The 15,550-nt window shown below is 32.9% G+C and overlaps 1 protein-coding gene across 1 annotated transcript in view; it reads left to right on the top strand.

Moving 5' to 3' along the window:
* AHCTF1 (AT-hook containing transcription factor 1) overlaps positions 1-15,550 on the top strand; it is a 118,765-nt gene that overhangs the window by 75,121 nt on the left and 28,094 nt on the right. Inside the window, 5 exon segments of the mRNA XM_020982117.2 lie at positions 36-84; positions 87-166; positions 808-955; positions 2,263-2,413; positions 3,655-3,762. Coding sequence (XP_020837776.1) covers positions 36-84; positions 87-166; positions 808-955; positions 2,263-2,413; positions 3,655-3,762 — 536 coding nt within the window.

Below are 15,550 nucleotides of genomic sequence, written 5' to 3'. Positions count from 1 at the left end.
TTTGATGGGTGACTAATCCATTTTATTTCTCTTAGGAGTGTTTAGTGAAATTTTTGCAGTCCAGTGCTGGTGTTCAGAATCATGAATACTTTTAGTTCACCATTTACAGCGTGCCAATTATATACCTGCGTTGCAGCTGAATCAGTCTCTGAAGGTTAATCTCATGGTAAGATTTAATTTTCTATTACACAAAGCAAGATAATGAAAACATTTTTCGAAAGTTTTCTCAGTTTTAAATTCATGCAAGAAATATAAATCATTGTGCTTGTTAATGTTTTAAATAGAAGAAACCCCATTTAAACTTGAAAAGACTTAATCTATCCTTCTTACATATTTTAATTGTTCTGAGATAACTGGGCAAATTTTATCTTCTTTTCTTTTACTTCATTATAGAAAAAATGAAAGGGAACTGGCAGTTAAAAGATTTATTAAGAAAGGAACTGAAGGGGCAGCTAAGTGGTGCAGTGAATAGAGCCCAGCCTTAGAGTCAGGAGGACCTGAGTTGAAATGTGGCCTCAGACACTTGACACTTACTAGCTGTGTGACCCTGGGCAAGTCACTTAACCCCGATTTCCTCACCAAAAAAAAAAAAAAAGGAACTGAAGATTAGGTAGGAATTGTGTGATGTTTTCCAGGTATGGGGGATATTTTGGCTAGAGGAAAGGTATATAAGGAAAATTGATATAAATATTTACAGTTCATTTCATAAGACCTTAAATTCCTGTATATATTATAGTAAGGTGTGTAAATTTTTCAGGATTGATTTTTTGCATGTGTGTGTATATGTGGTTTTTGTGTCTTTAATAGAATGACCGTGATCCTCGTTTGAGGGAGAGGTCAGTTGCTAGAAATTCCATACTAGATCAGTATGGGAAGATACTTCCTAGAGTACAGAGAAAGTTAGCCATGGAACGAGCTAAACCCTATCATTTGTCATCTTCAGTCTTTCGAGAAGGTAAGATTTCACTTGAGTTTCTTGACTTCACCTTGTGTTCCCAAACTGATAATTAGCCCAGCTTTGTAAATAATATGCTCAAATAGCATTTCAGAAGCTTTTTTTCTTCTTCTCACCAGCCTCAGAATAAACTGGTGAAAGACTCAGAAAAGTTTTAAGAATATATAAATGAATTCATTATTCTTTGCCATTTTTATCGTTCTTTTTGTTGGTTAGCTGAGGAAATTATTTTTTTTTATTGTAATTTTTTAAAAAGATTTTTGCAAAGAAATTGTTCTGGCTAGGTATAAACCCTGTTAATTTCTTTATCTACCCCAGTAAAAATATTGTGCACAAAATAGATCTTTAAAATAAATAAATTTATTTTAGTAAACTGTTGTTTTAACAAAGTTTTGCTGTCACAATATCAAGATTTCTTATACTTCAAGTTTTAGCCTGTTTTATCCTTCATGTTTAGCCCATGATAGATAGCCAAAAGAGACTGTCACCATCTTCTAACAATAATAATAATAATAATACTTACCTTTGAACAGCAGAACACTTCTTGTTCATCATCCCATTTGATCTGCAGTAGCACTGACTATTCTGTCTCTGTGTGTTCATGCCCATTTTATAAATGAGGAAATTGAAGTTCAGGTTACCTAGAGCTTTTCCTAACAGAGTTCTGCACTCTGCAAGTTGCCTCTTATGCATAACTTTTAATATACTTATTGTGTCATTTGTTAACTTTCTCTAATAAAAAGAGAGTAGAGTAGTAAACAGAGCACTGGGCCTGGGATCAGGAAGACCCAAGTTCAAATTCAAGTTCAGTCATGCTCCATGTGCAAAGTCACTTAATCTCTGTCTGCCTCAGTTTCCTCAACTTTAAAATGGGAACAATTATAGAATCAGCCTACCAGTGTAGTTTTGAGGATCAAATGAGATATTTGCAAATTGCTTAGCATAGTAGCTGGACTATGGTAGGTGCTATATAAATGCTTATTTCCTTTCCCCTTCTCTCAGCTGTATTCTCATTCTTTTACTCTTTTTATGATTCCTATTTTCTGAACTTCTCTTTTGATTGTTCATTTTAACAAACACTAAACATTTGCTCTGTGCTGAGAATACAAAGAACAAATGATGTGCCTTCCTGAAGGTGTTTCCTGAATCACACTTTGACCACCAAATGTACATCTAAATGCCTGGGATGTGTTCAGATAAAAGTGTTATGTCCATTTTCAGGGTGTGGTAAGGAAAGTTCATGCTTCATTTAGAGGCTGGGCTAAGTTATTTCTTAGATCCTTTTCAATTTTTAATCCTATTTTCAGTTTCTAGACCTAAGCCACTATCTACTGTTGCAAAACAAACTACAGGAGGAACCATACTAACAAGAGCAGCCTTCATCAATAATGTATTATCAAAAATTGGAGAGGTTTGGGTTGGGAATGAACTGAAAAATAACTTATCCCCTTATAATAGGTGAGTATATTTCTGTTTTTTAATGCTTCCTTTAATTGTGCAATTTCTATATTTGTCTAAGAAAGACTTCTTATAAGTATAATGTTTACTTCAGAAAGGCCAACCTTCTTTTAAAAATCAATATTATTGGAGAATACAACTAGAGGCATCATTGTGATATTTTGTGTGGGTTTTTTTTTTAACCTTTAAAAATAATTATATCATAAGATAGGGAGAGATATAGTTGGGATTATGCTTGTAAAATCAGAAAGATGAGGAAACTTACTCCACTAATATAAATTAGCACTTTTCCTGCAGCTTAGAGTTTTAGAGAGTTGTCTGGCTGGTACACTGAGAGGTAACACATGACGCTACAAATGGCACAGCCAGAAACAGTCAAAAATAGGACGTGAATCTTCAGCTTTTGGCTCCAAGGCCAGTTCTCTATCCCCCAGTCCACATTGCATCTCCATACACAATCATCTCTGTTGCTTCTGCAGTTACATAATACCTCCGCTAAAGTACTAGTCTGTTGCCTTATTGAGACACAGAAATGCGACTTATTTTTCAAGACCGTGCCAACACAGCACAGCCTACCAACCTTGATAAAACTTTGAATATGAATCCAGGGATGAACTAGATAATAATAGGGTCATGTATTTAGATCCAAAAGGGACCTTAAAGGCCATCATTTAGTCTAATGCCCTTGTTGTACAAAAAGGGAAACTGAGACCTAAATTAAATAACTTGTCCATAGTAAATGACAGATCTGAGCTTTGAACCCCAGGTCTTATAATTTTAAGTTCAGCACATTTCTACTTCAGTCAGTTAATTAACAAGTAGATATTAAGTGCCTATTTTGTGCCAATGACTGTGCTGGGAATACAGATACAAAGAATGGATTAATCTCTCCTCAGAGTAAGCCTAATATTTATTTTCTTAGTGTTAAATTTGGTTAGGCTCATCATTGGGTTGACCTCAGGTTGATGAATTTTTCTACCATAGTAACTCTTAAAGACTATTTGCTAAGTTATAGAGGGTTTTTGATTTGCATTGGTGGAAGGACAGCCCATACCAACAGAATGACATCCATTTGAAGTATGATTATATTTTATGTTCTTTATAGATTGGAGGACTAAGATTTTTCCTTTAATTAGAAATATTAAATAATAAAATTTAAAATTTGCATATAGATTAATTTCTTAAAATTAATGTTACACATATTTAAGATTGAGATGTTAAAGTTTTTCTTCTTTATATAGCCCTAAAATTGAAGAAACTTCTCCTGTAGTATACTCTCTCCCAGATACAGAATTGCCTGATGCCTTTGTTGGAACACCAATTACAAAAGCATCAGAAAAAATTTCCAGGTAAGATTTATATTTTTAATTCAAAATGTGAAAGGGAATTATGTAATGATTTCAGTTATGCTTTTAAGTAACGTTTAAACTTAAAAATGTCATTTGATTTTACAATTGCTTTTTTTTTTAACATTTAGAATGTTACACATTACAAATCTAGGAAATAGGAAATATTTAATATGAATTTGGTAGTTAATGGGTTATTAATATGCTTTTGTTCTTATAAATACAGACTTTTTCAGATTTGTTCTGTTTTTGGGGTGGTTGTTAAATTTGTAGTTTTATTGGCTCCCTGTTCTTGAGCTTTCACCATTAGTATTAGTGTGTCCCAGCTCCTTACTGCATGATTCTTATTGAAATACATAGTTTGTTTTAGACTGTGCAGTAGACTCAGAATTTCCAAGTTTTCTCATATGTGACATTAATTACATTGTGAAGATTATTAATTTAGAAAATTTTGAGTAGCTGAATTTGTGCTGTCACATTAAATTTGAAAAGTTGAACCTTTCACATTAAACAATCCCACTTCAGTCAGTGGGGACAACCAGAGGATTAGGAATCATAAAGAAGACTGTTTGAAAGTTTTTGGAATTTTGAAGAAGGCCCAAGACTGAATCTGATTAGGATTTGATTTGAAAGATGAGGATTAAGTTAGATGTGGATGTTCTGGTGCTAATAAAGTAAAGAGAGTTTTTTACAGGGATGTTGGTCACCAGTAAGTAGCAAGACCTGAGGACAACAAAAGACTGAAGATTTTGTTTCTAAAAAATAATGAGAAGCAAGGAGAACTTTGGTGATATGTATATAGTGCATAATGTTTTCTTTGTTCCCTGGCAAAACTATTTCTTAGCCAAGCTCAAAGTGCATTTTTGTTATCCTTTTGGAAAGGATAGTAGAGGAAATTAAGCGGAGAACAGAAAGCAGCAGATTTTGTGTGTGTAAGAGAATATTTCTTAAGTAAAGAGTTGGACAATTTTTAAATTTCATAATCAAAGCTTTTATACAAACAAAATCAATATCAGCTTATAAAAAGATTATCAAGTTTGGGAAAATCTTTATATATAGTGACAAAAAAATCTTCTATCTATGATGTATAAGAAATTGAAACAAATATAAGATGAAAAACTATTTCCCACATGATTTATAAAGGATATGAACAAACAGCTTTCAAAAGAATAAATACAAATTTGATCATATAAATAATGTTACCATACACTATAATAAATGTAAATCATATTAAAAACCATTTTGAAGTTTTATAGTCTTCTCTACCCCCAAAAGTGGAGAAGGTAAGAAAAGCTGGAAATACTCAAAAGTGCTGGAGAAGTTCTAGAAGCTGTTAGTTGAGGTGTGAATTGGTCCAACCTTTCTTAAAAACAATTTGGTATTATATAAGAACACTAAAATAGTCCACATTCTTTGAGTACAACCCAGCATATAATATAATACGTCATGTATATTGTAGTTAAGACTGACAAGGAAACAGAGGTAGGGTGGTTGTTGTTGTTGTTTTAAGCTGTACAGAGGGAAAAAAAACAGGAAAAAGATCTTTACTAAGGGGCTTTTAGACAATAATAATTGACAGTGGAGAGAAGGCAAAATTATTTCTGTTATATCCCCCAAGTAGGAAAATCTTTCTTCTGTGATGAGTAGAACAAAAATAATTAATAGGAATTGAAAAGGATAAAAGGTGTGGATAAGAACAAAGCTAAGGAAGGAGACAGAGCCTTATCCCTAAAGTTGAAAATTGGAAAGGATTTGAGGGGTCATCCAGTCCAAAAATGTCGTAGGCTGTATGTGCTCCTGAGTACAACCCAAACCATATTAAAATGTAGTTCTCATCCAATTTTAATGTGTTGATGTGTTAATAAAAAAAGAAATATATAAGTGTATGGTTTTCCAAGTCAATATGCAGCCCACGGGGATCCTTATGTATGATTTAATGGGCCCCATTTCTATTTGTTTGACACTGATCTAAGAAGTCCCTATAACATCCCTCACCTCATGTGATCACTGAGCCCCTGCTTAAGCCTTCTGAGCAAGGAGTATGCCACCATTCCACTTTGGGACCCCAGATGAACTACTTCCCATGGTGCTGAAATAGTTCATGAATGTGAGTGCTAAGCCATTGTCAGTGTCTTTAGAAAGTTCATGAAATGTGGCAGAGGTAGCCCAGGAACTGCAAGAAGATATTATGTTACAGTTTTCAAAAAGAGGAAACAAACAGTCAGTAAAATACAGGTCACTATGCTTAAATTCAAATCCTTGCAAAATTCTTCAGTATGTTATAAAGGCATGCGGGAAGAACATCTAGAAAAGGAAGTATCCATTGAGAATTTGCCATGTAACCTCATTACTCTTGAATTTTTGAACTGGTAAATAAATTGTGGTATACTTTAGTTTACCTAGATTTGAACTAAGCATTTGACAGTCTCATACTATTTTTATGGGAAAGATGGAGAAATAAAATTAAGTGCATTTAAAGCTGGTCTACTGTGGAGAGGAGTTATTCCATGGTTCCATGTCAAATTGATCAGAAGCCTTTCTTGAGTACCTGAGAGATCTAAACTGGGCCCTGAACATTGTTAATCAGTGACTTATGAAATTTGCAAATGTAGAGATAGCATACGTTGGATGGCAGAGTGCAGATCAAAAATATCTCACTGGTTACCTTACATAGTAGTTATCATAATCATTCTTTGTCAACTTGAAAGGATGCTTGTCCTAGAGTGCCCCACTTATCTGTGCTTAATCCTGTACCATATTGACATAGATGACACATAACCAGGAGAGATAGCACACATTGGATGACAGCAAAGATCAAAAAGGATCTTGACAAACTAGAACATAAGCACAAGATAGGGGTGGGTAGGACAAGTTGGTGATAGTCCTTTTGTATTCTGCCCTGGCCAGACCGTTTTTGGAGTGTTTTGTTCAGTTCTGGGTGTGAGATTTTAGAATGTGCATTAATGCGTTAATAATTATAGTGTATCCAGAGACGAGTGGCCAGGTTGGTGAGCAGCCTTGATACTGTGTCATATGAGGACTGACTGAAGGAAGCAAATATTTTTATTCTGGAGAAATGACTTAGTTGGGAACATAGCTGTACTTTAAGGGCTTTCATGTGGAAGAGGACTTTGATTGCTTTTCTTCAAAGAATTTTGAACATTCAGTAAGCAAGTTGAACAGGGACATTTCCAGAAGTTGTGTTTCTTCCCTCTCTGGAAGACTTCAATCAGATACTAGATGGCCACTTGTTAGGTGTATTAGAAAGGGAATGTTTGTTCACGTTTGGATTTTTCAGAATGATCTGAGATCTTCTGATTATAGAAATTTGTACCTATGAAGACTTTGTTTTATTGTTCTGTGAACAGTTAAGGATCATATATATTCTCTATCTTCAATAGCGCAGGAGACAAACGTCTGTGTTAAATATGTTAGTGTTACCATTTTCTGCTGATTGTTCCCCAAGGCCTCAAAAATCTTTGTGATTTTGCTTCCATTTTCAAGAATTTTCTAAAGACTTTGTGATCTAAATTTGTAATGCATTCAGCCTTCTGAATGACAAATTCAGTATTTTTAGAAATACGACTATTTGAACTTTGAATATACAAGATAAATTGAATAATGTATATTGAAGTATTCCTTTTATAGAATGCACTTAAATGTGCATATATACTGCCAAACTTTCAAAGATTGATTTTATTTTTTCTTTTTTTAGGTTTAGTTAAGTTGTTTCCCTTTAATGAGCTTCATAAGAAGGTAATTTTATAAGTGGAAGTCATTTGTATTATTACTGGCATCCATTTATTTTCCCATCAGTAGAACCAATTTTTTTTTAAACCACCTTTTCACATCTACAGTTACTTGCTTCCATTTGGCAATAATCAAGTTTTCTATAGATGTATCTGTGAACCAGTTTGAGTTGCTTCAGTCTTTTATTTTCAGTTCTAGACTTTGTTCACTCAGAAGTCTTTGTCAGACCACTGCCAAATTAAAAGTCCCCATTTTATGTGAACTTATTTTAAGTTTCATTTACCTAAAGACCCAAGTTGAGGATGGTTGTCTTTTTTTTTTTCCAGAATTGCGATCACCATTGTTGGATAACTCTCATTGGTTTTTGCTGTTTTTTAACTTAATATTTTTAGTTATACTATGAGCTTTTAAAAAAAATTTGAATTTTACTAAAGTGACAAAACATTCATTTGATATCATGTAGATCACTAAGATCTGCTTCATTTTCATCTTTTTTATACTTCTGATTACTTCTAGCTTTTCTGGAAAATGTTCATCCTTTGAAAGATACATTCCTTGTGAAGTGTATGGCAGAATTCAGTATAACACTTTGCATTTTAAGTTACAGAAAGTGGTTGTGGGAGGTGTTTTGTACTAATTACCCAAGGAACAACACATTACTTAAAATGATTCTTTCCTTACACAATGCAAGTTAATATATAATTTTTCTGTATAAGCATTCCTTTTTTTAATGGAAACATTGTGTTCTAGCTGTGTTGATGGAAGAGTGAGTTCTGGTCATTTTCTACTAACCTATAAAATTGAAGTACAGCTCAGGAAAAAAAACATCCTAAATATTCTCAAAAGCACATACAGGGATGTGTCAAACTTTAAAAAGGAAAATTAATAGCTTTCTTATCATTATAAACATTTTCCAATTCCTGCCTTTTGTAGCATACTTGCTAATAAGCACTTTCTGGTAAGATGAGCATTATATAATGTATAAAATTGGTAACAAAATAATACAATATTAAATATTGTGTATGAGTACAAACTTTTCCTATCTCATCCTACCATCACTAATGAAGGAAGAAGGTAAAATAGCAGCTCCACTGTCTTTTGCAGATTAAAATGCAAAAATAGCATGTTTTGAAATTCCCAGCAGTAGCCTTTTAAGCAGAGAATATTATCAAATCCTGAGAAAATTCAGAAAGATTCCTAGGGTCATTCCAACAAAAACTAGTAATTTACAAAATAGAATCTTTTGTATCCCCAGTGCTTAGTATTGATAAAGGACTGATTTGGATCAGTGCCACGATGAAATACAAATGTATTGATAAGATGTAATGGCACAGAGTATGTACTTAATAAATGTATATCAACTGATGGACCTAAAACTGAATGTTAAAGAGTTATAGAGACTACATCTACTTTGACGGTCAGGTGAAAGAGCTGAGATCTACCAGGAGATCTATCCCTGCATACTAAGCTTCTGAAGTCATTCCTAGGGTTGATTCTCCTCTGAAAAAGCCTTTGTTCTGTAACATTTTCAACTTTTAATGTAACTAATTTTGTCAGTGTGTGTATTCTGCTTTTGCTTGATTTACTGCAGTAGTATATGGTTTCCCCACGTTTCTCCTAATTTTTCATATTTTTTAAAGACACAACTATACTCCATTTATTCATGTTTCAGTTTGTCCAGTTGAAAGATGCCTACTTTTCTTTTTTTCAAAAGGGCTGCTAAGAATGTTTTTTGTTTTTGTTTTGTTTCTTAACCCTTACCTGTGACTTCACTGGTGGAAAACTCCACCAATGTAGAGCAGCAACTCCTATAAACTTGACATTCTTAGAAAGTTGCCTAGAGCACTGAAGAGATTAAAATGAGTTGCTCATGGTCATACAAATACTATCTATTTGAAGGAGGATTTGAAAGTAGGAATTCCTGTTTCTAAAGCTAGCCCTCTTTTTACTACTTCACCCTGCGTCTTCATTTTGGTATGTGTAAGACTTTTCTGTCTTCAACCTCATTGACATAAATGCTGAAATTCCCAGTAATAACCTTTTAAGCAGAGAATATTATCAAATCCTGAGAAAATTCAAAAAGACTCATAGGTTGTTCCAGCAAAAACTAATAATTTACAAAATAGAATCTTTTGTATTTCTGATGCTTAGTATTAATGAAGAACTGATTTGGATCAGTGCCACAGTGAGATACAAATGTATTGATAAGTGTGAAATTGCTAAGTGTGAATGCTTGAATGATTTGCATAATAACATTTTCTAGTGTTCTGGATTTAATTCAATATTAATTATTTCTAACATTTGACATTCTGTCATTTTGATGTAGGTATGTCACACCTCAGTGTGTTTTTTATTTGTATTTATTATTAGTGAATTGTAGCATTTTTTTTATAGAATTATTCATTTTCCATCTCTTTGGACAACTGTCCATGTCCTCAGATCACTTGTTTTTTGGGGGATAAGGACAGGATTTGGACTTGTGATTTTATTGGTATAGGAAATTTCAGGTTGAACAATTTCCTTTCCAGTAGTAAGAGGAAACTCCCTCTTACCAATGCAAGTTGATAACTTCTCTCTGCACCTTATTGTCTTATATTACCTTGAGCACTGATGATTTTCCCCAAATGATATAATTTCTTTACTTTACGTTTCTTGATGGTTCTCATCTGCTGAATGCTGCTTATTGGCTCTGTGATTTCTTACCACCACTCCCTTCCCAATGTAACAGTAGGCCATTAAGCCTTTTCTTTTTGAAAATACCTTTTGTGCCAGACCTATAGAAAATATATAAAATATAATGTTTATAAATAAAATAGTAAGTCTTTCTTATTATCTGCCTCACTGTTGTTGTTGTTCAGTGGTTTCATGCATGTTTGACTCTTTGTGAACTTATTTGGGGTTTTATTGACAAAGATATTATAATGGTTTGCCATTTTCTTCTCCATTTCATTTTACAGATTGAGGAACTGAGACAAAAAGGTTTATTAAGACTTTCCCAGAGTCATACAGCTACTAAGTATCTGAGGCCAGATTTGAACTCAGAAAGATGAGTTTTCCTGACTTCAGGCCCAACATTCTATCCACTGTACCACCTCGATGCCCTGCCTCATTGTACTGTCCTAAATATATTGACTTCTAACCGTTGAAGTGTTCCTCTGAGGTGACACCCCCCAGGGTTCAGATATTACCCTAAAGTGGTGAAGAAGGGGAAGTGAAGAAGGCCCTTGAACCATAGCTGACCTTTTCAATTTTGCTTCTGGCCATAGTTTTGAAACGAACCTCTTTCCACTCTGATTTTTACATAATGGGGCCTTAAGTCACCTCTGCATTTATATATTTTTCTGGCACTGATCCTAACCAGTTTTTCATCAGATTCTTCAGTTTTCCCCCATCAGTGTTATTGGATGAGTCTTTTTTTTTAGTAGTCTGTTATTAGGTTTATACTGGACAGTTGTGTTCTGTTGCTTCTGTGTCTTGCTGATCTTATATGTATTTATGATCATCTTATGATACTGCTATTTTATCTTCAGATTTTTTTAATCATTGCCAAATAGTTTAGCTAATGACTGCTTTATAATATATTGTGCACCCTCCCATCAAAGATAATGTTTTTCCTTTGAGATTCTAGGACTTAAAGATACATTTAGTTGTTGTCTAGTTCTGTAAGTATTCTCTTATCATATGGCATATTGTTTTGCAAACTTAAAATGTAATTTGTTAGAAGTTAATTCTATTGAGTAAATAATATTTAGTCAAAGTCTTCTTAAAATTATAATTTATAATTTTTGCTGTATTCACAAAATAACACCATGAAATGAAGAAATGAAGCCTTCTGCAAACTAACCCTTGAACAGTTTTCTGTTGACATTTTGGTGATATTTTTGTCATCTATAGACTGTTTTATGAAATAAAAACATGAAATGTTGCCCACATAGATAAAATAAAAATAACTCAGAGCTGTTAAGCTTAAAAATGACACCAAGATTTTTGGGATGTCCTTGTGCTTAATGGCAATGTTAGGAAGCTATTTTTGTCCAATATGCATTTTTAAAGTTATAATTACACTGAGGGAAGAGTGATTATTATTTTTGTCACTCAGTAAAACTAATCATTGGACAAGATATCATAAGGGTTATTAAAAGCATGCTATATAGTTATTGAAAAACTAGCTCGTTGGCAAATGTTGACATGAGAGTTTTTACTATTTTCCTGGTAATTTAAATAATTTATTAATGCTTTTTTTAAAAAATTCATTAAATTCATATTGATCCTCACTACATGAGAATTAACCCCTGTACCATTTTTCAGTCTTCATTAAGAATAAGTTCCAAATGTTTATTCAATTGAATTATTGAAAGAAGACCATTTATTCCAAATAGCAAAACATCAAAGAATATTAACACTCCCTTCATAGAGCTGCAGGCCATAAGGATCAGTTAAAGCAGGAGTTCTTAACTTTTTTGTGTCATGGACTGCTTTTACAGTCTGGTGAAGCCTTTGGACCCTGTCTCAGAATAAAATTTATTTGAATTTAAAACTTGATGATTTTTAAGTGTATAAAATAACAGGATTAAGGTTAACCGTAATATTGAAGTTAAATTATCAAAATACTTTCTAAAAATTTTTCATTTGAACCCAGGTTATGAAGCTCTTAATTAAAGGAACTGGGATGTTTTGACTGGAGAAGACTTAGGTAGGGGGTGTGGAGAGACTTAATTTCAAGTTAAAGGACTCTTACCTGGAAGAGGATTTAGATTTGTCCTGCTTAAACAAATAAGTAGTACAAAGAAGTTGCAAAGGCAAATAAATACAGTTTTGATTTAAGGAAAATCTTCCAGACCACTATACTGCCCAAAAGTGGAATGGACTTCCTAAGAGAAAATGGTTTCCTTTTATTAAAGGACTTAAAACAGAAGATTATTTATCCATTTACTGGAAGCGTTGAGTTCTTGTTCAGTTATGAATTATGTTACATAGTCACTAATGTCCCCTTCCATCTGTAACACTTTATGATTCTGTGATCTCTCATATCTATATCTATAGATCTCAGAATAATTTCAACACTTGCATAGAGTTTCAAGCAAAAATATGAGAAAATGTAAAACATTTTGCCAGATATTCTTTGGTGTACCAATAATTGAATTTTCACTCATTTTAGGTTTTGGGGAAAGGGAGGGAGAGAAAGAAAATGGGCTCAAAATTGAAAATGGGAGAAATCTGATATGTAACTCCAGGAGAACTCATAATTCCATTGGTATAGTTTCTATAGAAGTCTTTCAAAAATGTTTCTTTTCAGAATAGTCACTATTGTCAACAAGTGTATGCTATTTTATCAGCTGCAACTTGGATATATTGTGCCATCTCTCCTTATGTTGAAAAGATACTTGAAATGTGACTTGAAAAAGGACAATGACAAAGTCCAGAGAAAAAGGATTATTAATGTTTTATTGTTTGGTATTAAAGCATATAGTACTTGCTCAAATGAGCCATTTGGCAGCCAAAGAAATACAAAGTATTATTGCTATCCTGTGCCTACCAAATAGAAAGTATTTGGAAATATATACTTGTAGGGATCAGTTGTCACTATTCAATTAAGTCTCCCTAGTTTTTTCTTTCTATTTTTAAATTACAATTTCCTAAATTGTCATCCCTTTGGGTTTTTCTGTCAGTATAATTTTCACATAAAGTACCTGGTTTCGAATCTTTTTTCCTTTACCTGCGTGACCTTGGGCAAGTTAGTTAACTTCTCTGGGCCTCATTTTCCTCATTTACAAATTGAAAAGTTTGGACAGAGCATGTCTAAATCTATGATCCTGTAATTTTTAATCCATGAAAGGTAAAAGAAGTTAAATATATATTTTTCAGCAAAAGTGTTAAATCGGTATCACAGGTGGGAGTAGTAGCTGATATAGAGGTGATAATAGATTGTAAAAATAACCTCAGAAAACAGTGTGATAAATGCAGTTTTTGGTCTATCAGTACATTTTGATATGCTGCTTTTAATATTTGTGATAATTCATTAGTTTCATTTCAAAACAATCCATTGGATGTTTTATGGAATGTCAACATAATTTCGATGAGATATAGTCTAAGAGTTATATGTAATTCACATACATTGTTGGGTGTTTAGAAGTGAGGGGAAAATCTAGTTTTTAGGCTTCTTGGGTAATTTTAGTTAATAATTGGTTATTCTAAAAATGCTTTATTTGAAGAAAGTTTTCTTTGCTGTATTTTTTATTTTCCCTCCTTTCCTGGAGTATCTCATCTTACTCTGTCTGGCATTTAAATGTAAATTATATATATAACAGTTTTGAATAACTTAATCAAAAGTGTTAGTCATTGTTAAGAAGCTTAGACTTTTTCATCTAGTCAATAAATTATTTATAATTTATTTTTACTTTCCAGATGATCTTTTAAAAATATTTTCATGGTGAAAAGGGATTTAAGATTCCTTTCATAGCTGTCTTAGTGCCTTTCAATGAAGTGAGACACTGCTTCTGATTTTATTTTGTCATTTTTTTCATCAAAGCTTTTTTTAATGACATGCTGTTTAGTAGTATTTAGGAAATAGGTAGAAAGTAAATTCCTAATGTTTCTTAGGAATAATGGCCCAGAACTTAAGATAGACTAGACTATTCTAATAGTTTGAGTTCTTTCTGTAAACCCAGTCTCCCTCATCATTTAATTTTTAAGTGTAATTTCGTTTTCTTGTGAGAAAATTCCTGATGCTGGGGAAAGTCTTGAAAACACTGACAAATTGTTATGAGAACCAGAAAAAAATAATAGACCATACTAATACCCGGCAAAGGCAAACAAGATCTGTAACTATGATCCATCTGTTAACTTTAGCATCTATATGTGAGTGATCTACATGTATATCAAGAATATCCTTGATGGGGGGCAGCTAGGTGGCACAGTGGATAGAACACCGGCCCTGAGGTCAGGAGGACCTGAGTTCAAATGCAGCCTCAGACCAAACATTTGACACTTACTAGCTGTGTGACCCTGGGCAAGTCACTTAACCCCAATTGCCTAAAAAACAAACAACAAAAAAAGGAATATCCTTGATGAAAACGATGAGAAGGGAGTTTCCAGCCTTTTTCAAAACAGTTGTCACAACATATCTCTTTGTTTCAAACAGACATTTACCTGAAAGATGCCATATTCCATTTCACCTACATCTTAATTCAAGACATAATCAAGAATATGATAATTCCAAATTTAATTTACCTGTCTAATTCAATATCAATCAAGTAACCAAAGACTTCACAAAATTTTATTTAAAATCGTAATGATACATGTCAAATTAAAAGGCCAAAAAGATGAATCAGAATGAGAAATCTGCTGAGGAAAATAATTTGTACTTTTATAAATACTTTTACAAATTTCATAAATTACTTTAATAAGCATTGGTTATCTTCCAGACTATCTGAAACTTGTCAAAAACCAGAGAAACAGGTTAAATGGAGTGAAGGAATGTAATAGCATTTTCTTACATTCTGCCAAATATGTATAAAGATTAGTGTTTGATAAATTGTTAAATAAAGATTAAGGAAAAGATATGCGTGATCAGCAAGTGGATATGAACAGTTTTCAAGAGTAGCAAATTATTAATAATACTTTTAAGATGCTCAGTCTCAACATTAATCAAAGGAATTGATTAAAGTTGCAGATTAAAGCAACGCTGAGTGCTAGTTGCTAGCCCTCAAATTGAGGGAAATAATTATAAGCAGTTGAAATTAGCAAATTAGTATAGAAATAGATTTAGTCATTCATTGATGGTGGAATTAAGAACTGGTAGGATAAGCCCTTCTTTTTGGAAAGCAGTCTTGTACTATAATTCCATTGTTGGGAAAATACCTAGAGAGTACTACCAAAAAAAGAAAAGAAAACTACCCATTCACAGATTTTACACCAGCTTGCTTTTCTTTTCTTTCTTTTTAAGGAAAAAAACTAGGAAAAAAGAAACCTAAATGCTCACGTATAAATGATTGATTAATTAAGTTATAGTACATTAATGGAATAAAATTTACTTCAGCAA

The sequence above is a fragment of the Phascolarctos cinereus genome, unplaced genomic scaffold (genome assembly GCF_003287225.1).
Source record: "Phascolarctos cinereus isolate Bilbo 61053 unplaced genomic scaffold, phaCin_HiC Scaffold_5;HRSCAF=322, whole genome shotgun sequence".
Lineage (NCBI taxonomy): Eukaryota > Metazoa > Chordata > Mammalia > Diprotodontia > Phascolarctidae > Phascolarctos > Phascolarctos cinereus.
Note: the sequence above shows the minus strand (reverse complement) of the source record. Positions and strands in the feature narration are given on the sequence as shown.